At 56.9% G+C, this 14,378-nt stretch overlaps 1 protein-coding gene across 1 annotated transcript in view; it reads right to left on the bottom strand.

The window, feature by feature from the left end:
* Positions 1 to 3,308: 3,308 nt before the first annotated feature.
* LOC140192493 (epidermal growth factor receptor-like) overlaps positions 3,309 to 14,378 on the bottom strand; it is a gene marked incomplete at its 3' end in the record, with an annotated part of 34,848 nt that continues 23,778 nt past the window's right edge. The window contains exon 8 of the mRNA XM_072250080.1: positions 3,309 to 3,395. Coding sequence (XP_072106181.1) covers positions 3,309 to 3,395 — 87 coding nt within the window. The remainder of the gene's footprint in view (positions 3,396 to 14,378) is intronic.

Here is a 14,378-nt window from a genome sequence, read left to right as displayed (position 1 = left end):
GCAGAGAGACAAACAGTCCTCAGGATGCAGAGAGACAGACAGCCCTCAGGGTGCAGAGAGACAGACAGACCTCAGGGTGCAGAGAGGCAAACAGTCCTCAGGATGCAGAGAGACAGACAGTCCTCAGGGTGCAGAGAGACAGACAGACCTCAGCGTGCAGAGATTCGGTCAGTCCCCAGGGTGCAGAGAGACAGACAGGCCTCAGGGTGCAGAGAGACAGACAGTCCCCAGGGTGCAGAGAGACAGACAGGCAGGCCTCAGGGTGCAGAGAGACAGACAGTCCTGAGGGTGCAGAGAGGCACGGACAGTCCTCAGGGAGCAGGGAGACACAGACAGTCCTCAGGGTGCAGAGACACAGACAGTACTCAGGGTGCAGAAACACCGACAATCCTCAGGGTGCAGAGAGACAGACAGTCCTCAGAGAGGAGAGAGACAGACAGGCATCAGGGTGCAGAGAGACAGACAGTACACAGGGTGCAGAGACACGGACAGTACTCAGGGTGCAGAGGAACAGACAGGCCTCAGGGTGCAGAGAGACACGGACAGCCCTCAGGGTGTAGACAGACAGAAAGGAGTTAGGGTGCAGAGAGACAGACAGTCCTCAGGGTGCAGAGAGACAGACAGTCCTCAGGGTGTAGACAGACAGAAAGGAGTTAGGGTGCAGAGAGACAGACCGTCCTCAGGGTGCAGAGATGCACGGACAGTTCTCAGGGTACAGAGAGAGAGACTGTCCTCAGGGAGCAGAGAGACAAGACAGTCCTCAGGGTGCAGAGACACGGGCAGTACTCAGGGTGCAGAGAGACAGACAGTACTCAGTGTCGAAAGAGAGTCAGACAGTCCCCAGGGTGCAGAGAGACAGACAGACCTCAGCGTGCAGAGATTCGGACAGTCCCCAGGGTGCAGAGAGACAGAGAGGCCTCAGGGTGCAGAGAGACAGACAGTCCCCAGGGTGCAGAGAGACAGACAGGCCTCAGGGTGCAGAGAGGCACGGACAGTCCTCAGGGTGTTGAGAGAGACAGACAGGCCTCAGGGTGCAGAGAGACAGACAGACCTCAGTGTGTAGAGACACAGACAAACCTCAGGGTGCAGAGAGGCACGGACAGTCCTCAGGGTGCGGAGAGACAGATAGTCCTCAGGGTGCAGAGACACAGACAGTCCTCAGGGTGCAGAGAGACGCACAGTCCTCTGGGTGCCGAGAGACGGAGAACCCTCAGGATGTAGGCAGACAGACAGTCCTCAGGGTGCTGAGAGACAAGGACAGTCCTCAGGGTGCAGAGAGACAGAGACAGGCCTCAGGGTGCAGAGAGACACGGACAGGCCTCAGGGTGCAGAGACACAGACAGTCCTCTGGGTCCAGAGAGAGACAGAAAGTCCTCAGGGAGCAGAGAGACACAGACAGTCCTCCGGGTGCAGAGAGACAGACAGTCCTCAGGGTGCAGAGAGAGAGACAGACCTCAGGGTGCAGAGAGAGAGACAGTCCTTAGGGTGCAGAGAGGCACGGACAGTCCTCAGGGAGCAGAGAGACACAGACAGTCCTCAGGGTGCAGAGACACGGAGAATTATCAGGGTGCAGAGAGACAGACAGTCCTCAGAGTGCAGAGGGACAGACAGCCTCAGGGTGCAGACACACAGACAGTCCTGAGGGTGCAGAGAGACAGACAGTACACAGGGTGCAGAGACACGGACAGCCCTCAGGGTGTAGACTGACAGACAGGAGTTAGGGTGCAGAGAGACAGACAGTCCTCAGGGTGCAGAGAGACGGACAGTCCTCAGGGTGCAGAGAGACAGAGACAGGCCTCAGGGTGCAGAGAGCCACGGACAGCCCTCAGGGTGCAGAGAGAGTCAGACAGGCCTCAGGGTGCAGAGAGACAAACAGTCCTCAGGATGCAGAGAGACAGACAGCCCTCAGGGTGCAGAGAGACAGACAGACCTCAGGGTGCAGAGAGGCAAACAGTCCTCAGGATGCAGAGAGACAGACAGTCCTCAGGGTGCAGAGAGACAGACAGACCTCAGCGTGCAGAGATTCGGTCAGTCCCCAGGGTGCAGAGAGACAGACAGGCCTCAGGGTGCAGAGAGACAGACAGTCCCCAGGGTGCAGAGAGACAGACAGGCAGGCCTCAGGGTGCAGAGAGACAGACAGTCCTGAGGGTGCAGAGAGGCACGGACAGTCCTCAGGGAGCAGGGAGACACAGACAGTCCTCAGGGTGCAGAGACACAGACAGTACTCAGGGTGCAGAAACACCGACAATCCTCAGGGTGCAGAGAGACAGACAGTCCTCAGAGAGGAGAGAGACAGACAGGCATCAGGGTGCAGAGAGACAGACAGTACACAGGGTGCAGAGACACGGACAGTACTCAGGGTGCAGAGGAACAGACAGGCCTCAGGGTGCAGAGAGACACGGACAGCCCTCAGGGTGTAGACAGACAGAAAGGAGTTAGGGGTGCAGAGCAGACAGACAGTCCTCAGGGTGCAGAGAGACAGACAGTCCTCAGGTGTAGACAGACAGAAAGGAGTTAGGTGCAGAGAGACAGACCGTCCTCAGGGTGCAGAGATGCACGGACAGTTCTCAGGGTACAGAGAGAGAGACTGTCCTCAGGGAGCAGAGAGACAAGACAGTCCTCAGGGTGCAGAGACACGGGCAGTACTCAGGGTGCAGAGAGACAGACAGTACTCAGTGTCGAAAGAGAGTCAGACAGTCCCCAGGGTGCAGAGAGACAGACAGACCTCAGCGTGCAGAGATTCGGACAGTCCCCAGGGTGCAGAGAGACAGAGAGGCCTCAGGGTGCAGCAGAGACAGACAGTCCCAGGGTGCAGAGAGACAGACAGGCCTCAGGGTGCAGAGAGGCACGGACAGTCCTCAGGGTGTTGAGAGAGACAGACAGGCCTCAGGGTGCAGAGAGACAGACAGACCTCAGTGTGTAGAGACACAGACAAACCTAGGGTGCAGAGAGGCACGGACAGTCCTCAGGGTGCGGAGAGACAGATAGTCCTCAGGTGCAGAGACACAGACAGTCCTCAGGGTGCAGAGAGACAGACAGTCCTCAGGAGCAGAGAGACACAGACAGTCCTCAGGGTGCAGAGACCACAGGACAGTCCTCAGGGTGCAGAGAGACAGACAGTCCTCAGGTCCAGAGAGAGACAGACAGTCCCCAGGGTGCAGAGACAGGACAGTCCTCAGGCTGCAGAGGGACAGACAGTCCTCAGGGTGCAGACAGACAGACAGTCCTTAGGGTGCAGAGAGACCGATACAGTCTTCAGTGTGCAGAGAGACACGGACAGCCCTCAGGGTGCAGAGAGAGAGACAGACCTCAGGGTGCAGAGAGACGCACAGTCCTCTGGGTGCCGAGAGACGGAGAACCCTCAGGATGTAGGCAGACAGACAGTCCTCAGGGTGCTGAGAGACAAGGACAGTCCTCAGGGTGCAGAGAGACAGAGACAGGCCTCAGGGTGCAGAGAGACACGGACAAGCCTCAGGGTGCAGAGACACAGACAGTCCTCTGGGTCCAGAGAGAGACAGAAAGTCCTCAGGGAGCAGAGAGACACAGACAGTCCTCCGGGTGCAGAGAGACAGACAGTCCTCAGGGTGCAGAGAGAGAGACAGACCTCAGGGTGCAGAGAGACAGAGACAGCCTCAGGATGCAGAGAGCCACGGAGAGTCCTCAGGGTGCAGAGAGACAGACAGACCTCAGCGTGCAGAGATTCGGACAGTCCCCAGGGTGCAGAGAGACAGACAGTCCTTAGGCTGCAGCGAGACAGACAGTCCTCAGGGTGGAGACAGACAGACAGTCCTCAGGGTGCAGAGAGACCGAAAGAGTCCTCAGGGTAGAGAGAGGCAGATAGTCCTCAGGGTGCAGAGAGCCAGACAGTCCTCAGGGATCAGAGAGACACAGACAGTCCTCAGGGTGCAGAGACACGGACAGTACTCAGGGTGCAGAGAGACAGACAGTCCTCAGGGTGCAGAGAAACAGACATACCTCAGAGTGAAATGAGACAGACAGTCCTCAGGGATCAGAGAGAGAAAGACATTCCCCAGGGTGCAGAGAGAGACAGACAGTCCTCAGGGTGCAGAGAGACAGACAGTCCTCAGGGTGCAGACGGACAGACAGACCTCAGGGTGGCAGAGAGACAGAGACAGGCCTCAGGGTGCAGAGAGCCACGGACAGTCCTCAGGGTGCAGACAGACAGACAACCTCAGGGTGCAGAGAGAGACAGACAGTCCGCAGGGTGCAGAGAGACAAACAGTCTTCAGGGTGCAGTGAGACAAACAGTCCTTAGGCTGCAGAGAGACAGACAGTCCTCAGGGTGCAGAGATACACAGACAGAGCTCAGGGTGCAGAGAGACACAGACAGTCCTCGATGGTGCAGAGAGACGGACAGTCCTCAGGGTGCAGAGAGACGGACAGTCCTCAGGGTGCAGAGAGACCAAGACAGTCCTCAGGGTGGAGAGAGACAGACAGTCCTCAGGGTGCAGAGAGACAGACACAGTTCTCAAGGTGCAGAGAGAACATGACACAGTCCTCAGGGTGCAGAGAGACAGACAGACCTCAGGTGCAGAGAGACACGCACAGTCCTCAGGTGCAGAGAGACACAGACAGAGCTCAGGGTGCGAGGAGAGACGGACAGTCCTCAGGTGCAGAGAGACAGACAGTCCTCAGGGTGGAGACAGACAGGCAGTCCTCAGGGTGCAGAGAGACAGACAGTCTCAGGGTGGAGACAGACAGGCAGTCCTCAGGGTGCAGAGAGACAACATCCTCAGGGTGCAGTGAGACAAACAATCCTTAGGCTGCAGAGCGACAGACAGTCCTCAGGGTGCAGAGATACACAGACAGAGGTCAGGGTGCAGAGAGACACAGACAGTCCTCATGGTGCAGAGAGACGGACAGTCTCAGGGTGCAGAGAGACCAAGACAGTCCTCAGGGTGCAGAGAGACACGCACAGTCCTCAGGGTGCAGAGAGACAGACAGACCTCAGGTGCAGAGAGACACGGACAGTCCTCAGGGTGCAGAGAGACACAGACAGAGCTCAGGGTGCAGAGAGACGGACAGTCCTCAGGGTGCAGAGAGACAGACAGTCCTCAGGGTGGAGACAGACAGGCAGTCCTCAGGGTGCAGTGAGACAGACAGTCCTCAGGGTGGAGACAGACAGGCAGTCTCAGGGTGCAGAGAGACCAAGACAGTCCTCAGGGTGCAGAGAGAAAGACACAGTCCTCAGGGTGCAGAGAGACACGCACAGTCCTCAGGGTGCAGAGAGACAGACAGACCTCAGGGTGCAGAGAGACACGGACAGTCCTCAGGGTGCAGAGAGACAGACAGTCCTCAGACTGAAGAGAGACAGACAGACGTCAGGGTGACAGATGAGACACGGGCAGTCCTCAGGGTGCAGAGAGGCAGACAGTCCTTAGGGTGCAGAGAGACACAGACAATCCACAGGGTGCAGAGAGACACGCACAGCCCTCAGGGTGCAGAGAGAAAGACCGTCCTCAGGGAGCAGAGAGACAAGACAGTCCTCAGGGTGCAGAGACACGGACAGTACTCAGGGTGCAGAGAGACAGACAGTACTCAGCATTGAGAGAGAGTCAGACAGTCCCCAGGGTGCAGAGAGACAGACAGGACTTAGGGTGCAGAGATTCGGACAGTCCTCAGGTATAGAGACACAGACAAACCTCAGGATGCAGAGACACAGACAGCCCTCAGGGTGCAGAGAGACAGACAGTCCTCAGGGAGCAGACAGACATTGACAGTCCTCAGGGTGCAGAGACATGGACAGTACTCAGGGTGCAGAGAGACAGACAGTCCTCAGGGTGCAGAGAGACAGATAGTCCTCAGGGTGAAGAGAGACACAAACAGTCCTCAGTATGCAGAGAGATAGACAGACCTCAGGGTGCAGAGAGACACACACAGTCCTCAGGGTGCAGACAGACAGACCTCAGGGGAAGAGAGACATACAATCCTCAGAGTGGAGAGAGACAGACAATCCTCAGGCTGAAGAGAGACAGTCTTCAGGGTCCAGAAAGAGACAGACAGTCCCCAGGGTGCAGAGAGACAGACAGACCTCAGGGTGCAGAGTGACAGACAGTCCGTCAGGGTCCAGAGAGAGACAGACAGTCCCCAGGGTGCAGACAGACAGACAGTCCTCAGGGTGCAGAGAGAGTGACAGACCTCAGGGTGCAGAGAGACACGGACCGTCCACAGGGTGCAGAGAGACACGGACAGTCCTCAGGGTGCAGAGACAGTGAGACAGTCCCGAGAGAGCAGAGAGACAGACAGGCCTCAGGGTGCAGAGACACAGACAGTCCTGAGGGTGCAGAGAGACAGACAGTACACAGGGTGCAGAGACACAGACAGTACTCAGGTGCAGAGAGACAGACAGTACACAGGGTGCAGAGACACGGACAGTCCTCAGGGTATAGAGACACAGACAAACCTCAGATGCAGAGACACAGACAGTCCTCAGGGTGCAAAGAGACAGACAGTCCTCAGGGAGCAGACAGACACTGACAGTCCTCAGGATGCATAGACACGGACAGTACTCAGGGTGCAGAGAGACAGACAGTCCTCAGGGTGCAGAGAGACAGATAGTCCTCAGGGTGAAGAGAGACACAAACATTCCTCAGGATGCAGAGAGATAGACAGACCTCAGGGAGCAGAGAGACACACAGCAGTCCTCAGGGTGCAGAGAGCCACAGACAGTCCTCAGGGTGCAGAGAGACAGAGAGCCCTCAGGGTGCAGAAAGGCAGACTGTCCCCAGGGTGCAGAGACACAGACAGTCCTCAGGGTGCAGACAGACAGACAGTCCATAGGGATCAGAGAGACAGACAGTCCTCAGGGTGCAGAGAGAGACAGGCAGTCCCCAGGGTGCAGAGACAAGGACAGTACTCAGGGTGTAGAGAGAGAGACGGCCCTCAGGGTCCAGAGAGAGACAGACATTCCCCAGGGTGCAGAGAGACAGAAATTTCTCAGGATCAGAGAGACACAGACAGTCCTCAGGGTGCAGAGACACGGACAGTACTCAGGGTGCAGAGAGACAGACAGTCCACAGGGTGCAGAGAAACAGACATACCTCAGGGTGCAGAGAGACAGACAGTCCTCAGGGATTAGAGAAACACAGACAGACTTCAGGGTGCAGAGACACAGACAGTACTCAGGGTGCAGAGAGAAAGACAGTCCTCAGGGTCCAGAGAGAGACTGAGAGTCCCCAGGGTGCAGAGAGACAGACAGACCTCAGGGTGCAGAGAAACACGGACAGTCCTCAGGGTGCAAAGAGACAGAGAGTCCTCAGGGTGCAGAGAGATAGACAGTCCTCAGGGAGCAGAGAGACAGACAGTCCTTAGGGTGCAGAGAGAGACAGACGGTCCTCAGTGTGCAGAGAGACACAGACAGTCCTTAGGGTGCAGAGAGACAGACAGTCCTCAGCGTGCAGAGAGGCACGGAGAGGCCTCAGGGTGCAGAGAGACAGATAGTCCTCAGGATGCAGAGAGACAGACAGGGAGCAGAGAGAGACAGAAAGTCCTCAGGGTGTAGAGACACGGACAGTACTCAGGGTGCAGAGAGACAGACAGCCCTCAGGGTGCAGAAAGAAAAGGACAGTCCTCAGGGTGCAGAGAGACAGACAGTCCTCATGGTGCAGAGAGACAGACAGACCTCAGGGTGCAGAGAGACACAGACAGTCCTCAGTGTGCTGAGAGACACGGACAGCCCTCAGGGTGCAGAGAGACAGACAGTCCTCATGGTGCAGAGAGACAGACAGTCCTCAGGGAGCAGAGAGAGACAGACAGTCCTCAGGGTGCAGAGAGACAGACAGACCTCAGGGTGCAGAGAGACACAGACAGTCCTCAGTGTGCAGAGAGACACGGACAGCCCTCAGGGTGCATAGAGACAGACAGGCCTCAGGTGCAGAGAGACAGACAGACCACAGGGTGCAGAGGACACGGACAGCCCTCAGGGTGCAGAGACAGACAGGCCTCCGCAGTGCAGCGAGACAGACAGTCCTCAGGGTTCAGAGAAACAGAGAGTCCTAAGGGTGCAGAGACACAGACAGTCCTCAGGGTGCAGAGACAAGGATAGTACTCAGGGTGCAGAGAGACAGACGGTCCTTAGGGCCAGGAGAGACAAAGACATTCCCCAGGGTGCAGAGAGACAGATAGTCCTCAGGGTGCAGAGACACAGACAGTACTCAGGGTGCAGAGAGACAGACAGTCCTCAGCGTCGAGAGAGAGACAGACAGACAGTCCCCAGGGTGCAGAGAGACAGACAGGCCTCAGGGTGCAGAGATTCGGACAGTCCTCAGGGTGCAGAGAGACAGACAGTTCTCAGGGAGCAGACAGACACAGACAGTCCTCAGGGTGCAGAGACACGACATTACTGAGGGTGCAGAGAGACAGACAGTCCCCAGGGTGCAGAGAGACAGATAGTCCTCAGGGTGAAGAGAGACACAAACAGTCCTCAGATGCAGAGAGATAGACACGACTCAGGGTGCAGAGAGACACACATAGTCCTCAGGGTGCAGACAGACAGACCTCAGGGTGAAGAGAGACATACAATCCTCAGGGTGGAGAGAGACAGACAATCCTCAGGCTGAGAGAGACAGACAGTCTTCAGGGTCCAGAAAGAGACAGACAGTCCCAGGGTGCAGAGAGACAGACATACCTCAGGGTGCAGAGTGACAGACAGTCCTCAGGGTCCAGACAGAGACAGACAGTCCCAGGGTGCAGACAGACAAACCAGTCCTCAGGGTGCAGACAGAGAGACAGACCTCAGGGGTGCTGAGAGACCACAGACCGTCCCTCAGGGTGCAGAGAGACATGGACAGTCCTCAGGGTGCAGACAGACAGACTAGTCCTCAGGGTGCAGAGAGACAGACAGTCCTCAGGGTGCAGAGAGACACAGACAGACCTCAGGGTGCAGAGTGACACGACAGTCCTCAGGGTGCAGAGAGACAGACAGTCCTCAGGGTGCAGAAAGACAGACTCTCCCCAGGGTGCAGAGAGAGACAGGACAGTCCTCAGGGTGCAGGAGAGACAGACAGTCCTCAGGGTGCAGAGAGGCACGGACAGTCCTCAGGGTGCAGAGACACAGATAGTCCTCAGGTGTGCAGAGAGACAGACTGTCCTCAGGGTGCAGAGAGAGACACAGACAGTCCTCAGGGTGTAGAGATACGGACATTACTGAGGGTGCAGAGAGACAGACCAGTCCTCAGCGTCGAGAGAGAGAGAGACAGACAGTCCCCAGGGTGCAGAGAGACAGACAGAGCTCAGGGTGCAGAGAAGACAGACAGGCCTCAGGGTGCAGAGATTCGGACAGTCCTCAGGGTGCAGAGAGACAGACAGTTCTCAGGGAGCAGAGAGACACAGACAGTCCTCAGGTGCAGAGGACACGGACATTACTGAGGGGTGCAGAGAGACAGACAGTCCGCCAGGGTGCAGAGAGACAGATAGTCCTCAGGGTGAAGAGAGACACAAACAGTCCTCAGGATGCAGAGAGATAGACAGACCTCAGGGTGAGCAGACAGACACAGACAGTCCTCAGGGTGCAGACAGACAGACTCAGGGGAAGAGAGAGACATACAATCCTCAGGGTGGAGAGAGACAGACAATCCGCGGGCTGAAGAGAGACAGACAGTCTTCAGGGTCCAGAAAGAGAACAGACAGTCCCCAGGGTGCAGAGAGACAGACAGACCTCAGGTGTGCAGAGTGACAGACAGTCCTCAGGGTCCAGAGAGAGACAGACAGTCCCCAGGGTGCAGACAGACAGACAGTCCTCAGGGAGCAGAGAGACAGACAGTCCTTAGGGTGCAGAGAGACAGACAGTCCTCAGTGTGCAGAGACACACAGACAGTCTTAGGGTGCAGAGAGACAGACAGTCCTCAGCGTACAGAGAGGCACGGAAAGGCCTCAGGGTGCAGAGAGACAGATAGTCCTCAGGATGCAGAGAGACAGACAGTCCCTCAGGGAGCAGAGAGAGACAGACAGTCCTCAGGTGTGTAGAGACACGGACAGTACTCAGGGTGCAGAGACACAGACAGCCCTCAGGGTGCAGAGAGACAGACAGTCACATGGGCTGCAGAGAGACAGACAGACCGTCAGGGTGCAGAGAGACAGACAGACCACAGGGTGCAGAGAGACACGGACGACCCTCAGGGTGCTGAGACAGACAGGCCTCAGGGTGCAGCGAGACAGACAGTCCTCAGGGTTCAGAGAAACAGAGAGTCCTAAGGGTTCAGAGACACAGACAGTCCTCAGGGTGCAGAGACAAGGTTAGTACTCAGGGTGCAGAGAGACAGACGGTCCTTAGAGTCCAGAGAGAGAAAGACATTCCCCAGGGTGCAGAGAGACAGATAGTCCTCAGGGTGCAGAGACACAGACAGTACTCAGGGTGCAGAGAGACAGACAGTCCTCAGCGTCGAGAGAGAGACACAGACAGTCCCCAGGGTGCAGAGAGACAAACAGACCTCAGGGTGCAGAGTGACAGACAGTCCTCAGGGTCCAGAGAGAGACAGACAGTCCCCAGGGTGCAGACAGACAAACAGTCCTCAGGGTGCAGACAGAGAGACAGACCTCAGGGTGCTGAGAGACACAGACCGTCCTCAGGGTGCAGAGAGACACGGACAGTCCTCAGGGTGCAGACAGACAGATAGTCCTCAGGGTGCAGAGAGACAGACAGTCCTCAGGATGCAGAGAGACACAGACAGTCCTCAGGGTGCAGAGAGATAGACAGACCTCAGGGTGCAGAGAGACAGACAGTCCTCAGGGTGCAGAGAGACAGACAGCCCTCAGGGTGCAGAAAGACAGACTCTCCCCAGGGTGAAGAGAGAGACAGACAGTCCTCAGGGTGCAGAGAGACAGACAGTCCTCAGGGTGCAGAGAGACACGGACAGTCCTCAAGGTGGAGAGAGACAGACAGTCCTCAGGGTGCAGAGAGAGACAGACAGTCCTCAGGGTGCAGAGAGGCACGGACAGTCCTCAGGGTGCAGAGAGACAGACTCTCGCCAGGGTACAGAGACACAGACAGTCCTCCGGGTGCAGACAGACAGACAGTCCTCAGGGATCAGAGAGACAGACAGTCCTCAGGGTGCAGAGAGAGAGAGAGACAGTCCTCAGGATGCAGAGAGATAGACAGACCTCAGGGTGCAGAGAGACAGACTGTCCTCAGGGAGCAGAGAGACAAAACAGTCCTCAGGGTGCAGAGACACGGCAGTACTCAGGGTGCAGAGAGACAGACAGTACTCAGTGTCGAGAGAGAGCCAGACAGTCCCCAGGGTGCAGAGAGACAGACAGGCCTCAGGGTGCAGAGAATCGAACAGTCCTCAGGGTATAGAGACACAGACAAACCTCAGGATGCAGAGACACAGACAGTCCTCAGGGTGCAGACAGACAGACAGACAGACCTCAGGGTGCAGAGAGACACAGACAGTCCTCAGGGTGCAGAGAGACAGACAGCCCTCAGGGTGCAGAAAGACAGACTCTCGCCAGGGTGCAGAGACACAGACAGTCCTCCGGGTGCAGACAGACAGACAGTCCTCAGGGATCAGAGAGACAGACAGTCCTCAGGGTGCAGAGAGGCACGGACAGTCCTCAGGGTGCAGAGACACAGATAGTCCTCAGGGTGCAGAGAGACAGACTGTCCTCAGGGTGCAGAGAGACACAGACAGTCCTCATGGTGCAGAGAGACGGACAGTCCTCAGGGTGCAGAGAGACAGACAGTCCTCAGGTTGGAGACAGACAGACAGTCCTCAGGGTGTAGGGAGACACGGAAGTCCTCAGGGTGCAGAGAGACAGACATGTCCTCAGGGTGCAGAGAGACAGAGACAGGCCTCAGGGTGCAGAGAGCCACGGACAGTCTTCAGGGTGCAGACAGACAGACAGACCACAGGGTGCAGAGAGAGACAGACAGTCTGCAGGGTGCAGAGAGACAAACAGTCCTCAGGGTCCAGAGAGACAGACAGTCCTTAGGCTGCAGAGAGACAGACAGTCCTCAGGGTGGAGACAGACAGACAGTCCTCAGGGTGCAGAGAGACCGAAAGAGTCCTCAGGGTAGAGAGAGACAGATAGTCCTCAGGGTGCAGAGAGCCAGACAGTCCTCAGGGATCAGAGAGACACAGACAGTCCTCAGGGTGCAGAGACACGGACAGTACTCAGGGTGCAGAGAGACAGACAGCCCTCAGGGTGCAGAGAAACAGACATACCTCAGGGTGCAGAGAGACAGACAGTCCTCGGGAATCAGAGAGAGAAAGACATTCCCCAGGGTGCAGAGAGACAGACAGTCCTCAGGGTGCAGACGGACAGACAGACCTCAGGGTGCAGAGAGACAGAGACAGGCCTCAGGGTGCAGAGAGCCACGGACAGTCCTCAGGGTGCAGACAGACAGACAACCTCAGGGTGCAGAGAGAGACAGACAGTCCGCAGGGTGCAGAGAGACAAACAGTCTTCAGGGTGCAGTGAGACAAACAGTCCTTAGGCTGCAGAGAGACAGACAGTCCTCAGGGTGCAGAGAGACAGACACAGTCCTCAGGGTGCAGAGAGACACGCACAGTCCTCAGGGTGCAGAGAGACAGACAGACCTCAGGGTGCAGAGAGACACGGACAGTCCTCAGGGTGCAGAGAGACACAGACAGAGCTCAGGGTGCAGAGAGACGGACAGTCCTCAGGGTGCAGAGAGACAGACAGTCCTCAGGGTGGAGACAGACAGGCAGTCCTCAGGGTGCAGACAGACAAACAGTCCTCAGGGTGCGGTGAGACAAACAGACCTTAGGCTGCAGATAGACAGACAGTCCTCAGGGTGCAGAGATACACAGACAGAGGTCAGGGTGCAGAGAGACACAGACAGTCCTCATGGTGCAGAGAGACGGACAGTCCTCAGGGTGCAGAGAGACCAAGACAGTCCTCAGGCTGCAGAGAGACACGCACAGTCCTCAGGGTGCAGAGAGACAGACAGACCTCAGGGTGCAGAGAGACACGGACAGTCCTCAGGGTGCAGAGAGACACACACAGTCCTCAGGGTGCAGACAGACAGACCTCAGGGGGAAGAGAGACATACAATCCTCAGAGTGGAGAGAGACAGACAATCCTCAGGCTGAAGAGAGACAGTCTTCAGGGTCCAGAAAGAGACAGACAGTCCCCAGGGTGCAGAGAGACAGACAGACCTCAGGGTGCAGAGTGACAGACAGTCCTCAGGGTCCAGAGAGAGACAGACAGTCCCCAGGGTGCAGACAGACAGACAGTCCTCAGGGTGCAGAGAGAGTGACACACCTCAGGGTGCAGAGAGACACGGACCGTCCTCAGGGTGCAGAGAGACACGGACAGTCCTGAGGGTGCAGAGAGACAGACAGTACACAGGGTGCAGAGACACAGACAGTACTCAGGGTGCAGAGAAACAGACAGTACACAGGGTGCAGAGACACGGACAGTACTCAGGGTATAGAGACACAGACAAACCTCAGGATGCAGAGACACAGACAGTCCTCAGGGTGCAGAGAGACAGACAGTCCTCAGGGAGCAGACAGACACTGACAGTCCTCAGGGTGCAGTGACACAGACAGTCCTCAGGGTGCAGAGAGACAGACAGTCCTCAGGGAGCAGAGAGAGACAGACAGTCCTCAGGGTGTAGAGACACGGACAGTACTCAGGGTGCAGAGACACAGACAGCCCTCAGGGTGCAGAAAGAAAAGGACAGTCCTCAGGGTGCAGAGAGACAGACAGTCCTCATGGTGCAGAGAGACAGACAGACCTCACGGTGCAGAGAGACACAGACAGTCCTCAGTGTGCAGAGAGACACGGACAGCCCTCAGGGTGCATAGAGACAGACAGGCCTCAGGGTGCAGAGAGACAGACAGCCCTCAGGGTGCAGAAAGACAGACTCTCCCCAGGGTGCAGAGAGAGACAGACAGTCCTCAGGGTGCAGAGAGACAGACAGTCCTCAGGGTGCAGAGAGACACGGACAGTCCTCAGGGTGTAGAGACACGGACAGTCCTCAGGGTGCAGTGACACAGACAGTCCTCAGGGTGCAGAGAGACAGACAGTCCTCAGGGAGCAGAGAGAGACAGACAGTCCTCAGGGTGTAGAGACACGGACAGTACTCAGGGTGCAGAGACACAGACAGCCCTCAGGGTGCAGAAAGAAAAGGACAGTCCTCAGGGTGCAGAGAGACAGACAGTCCTCATGGTGCAGAGAGACAGACAGACCTCACGGTGCAGAGAGACACAGACAGTCCTCAGTGTGCAGAGAGACACGGACAGCCCTCAGGGTGCATAGAGACAGACAGGCCTCAGGGTGCAGAGAGACAGACAGCCCTCAGGGTGCAGAAAGACAGACTCTCCCCAGGGTGCAGAGAGAGACAGACAGTCCTCAGGGTGCAGAGAGACAGACAGTCCTCAGGGTGCAGA

Source organism: Mobula birostris, unplaced genomic scaffold (genome assembly GCF_030028105.1).
Source record: "Mobula birostris isolate sMobBir1 unplaced genomic scaffold, sMobBir1.hap1 scaffold_1499, whole genome shotgun sequence".
Taxonomy (NCBI): Eukaryota; Metazoa; Chordata; class Chondrichthyes; order Myliobatiformes; family Myliobatidae; genus Mobula; species Mobula birostris.
The sequence above is the reverse complement of the archived record's forward strand: the minus strand, read 5'-3'. Positions and strand labels throughout refer to the sequence as shown.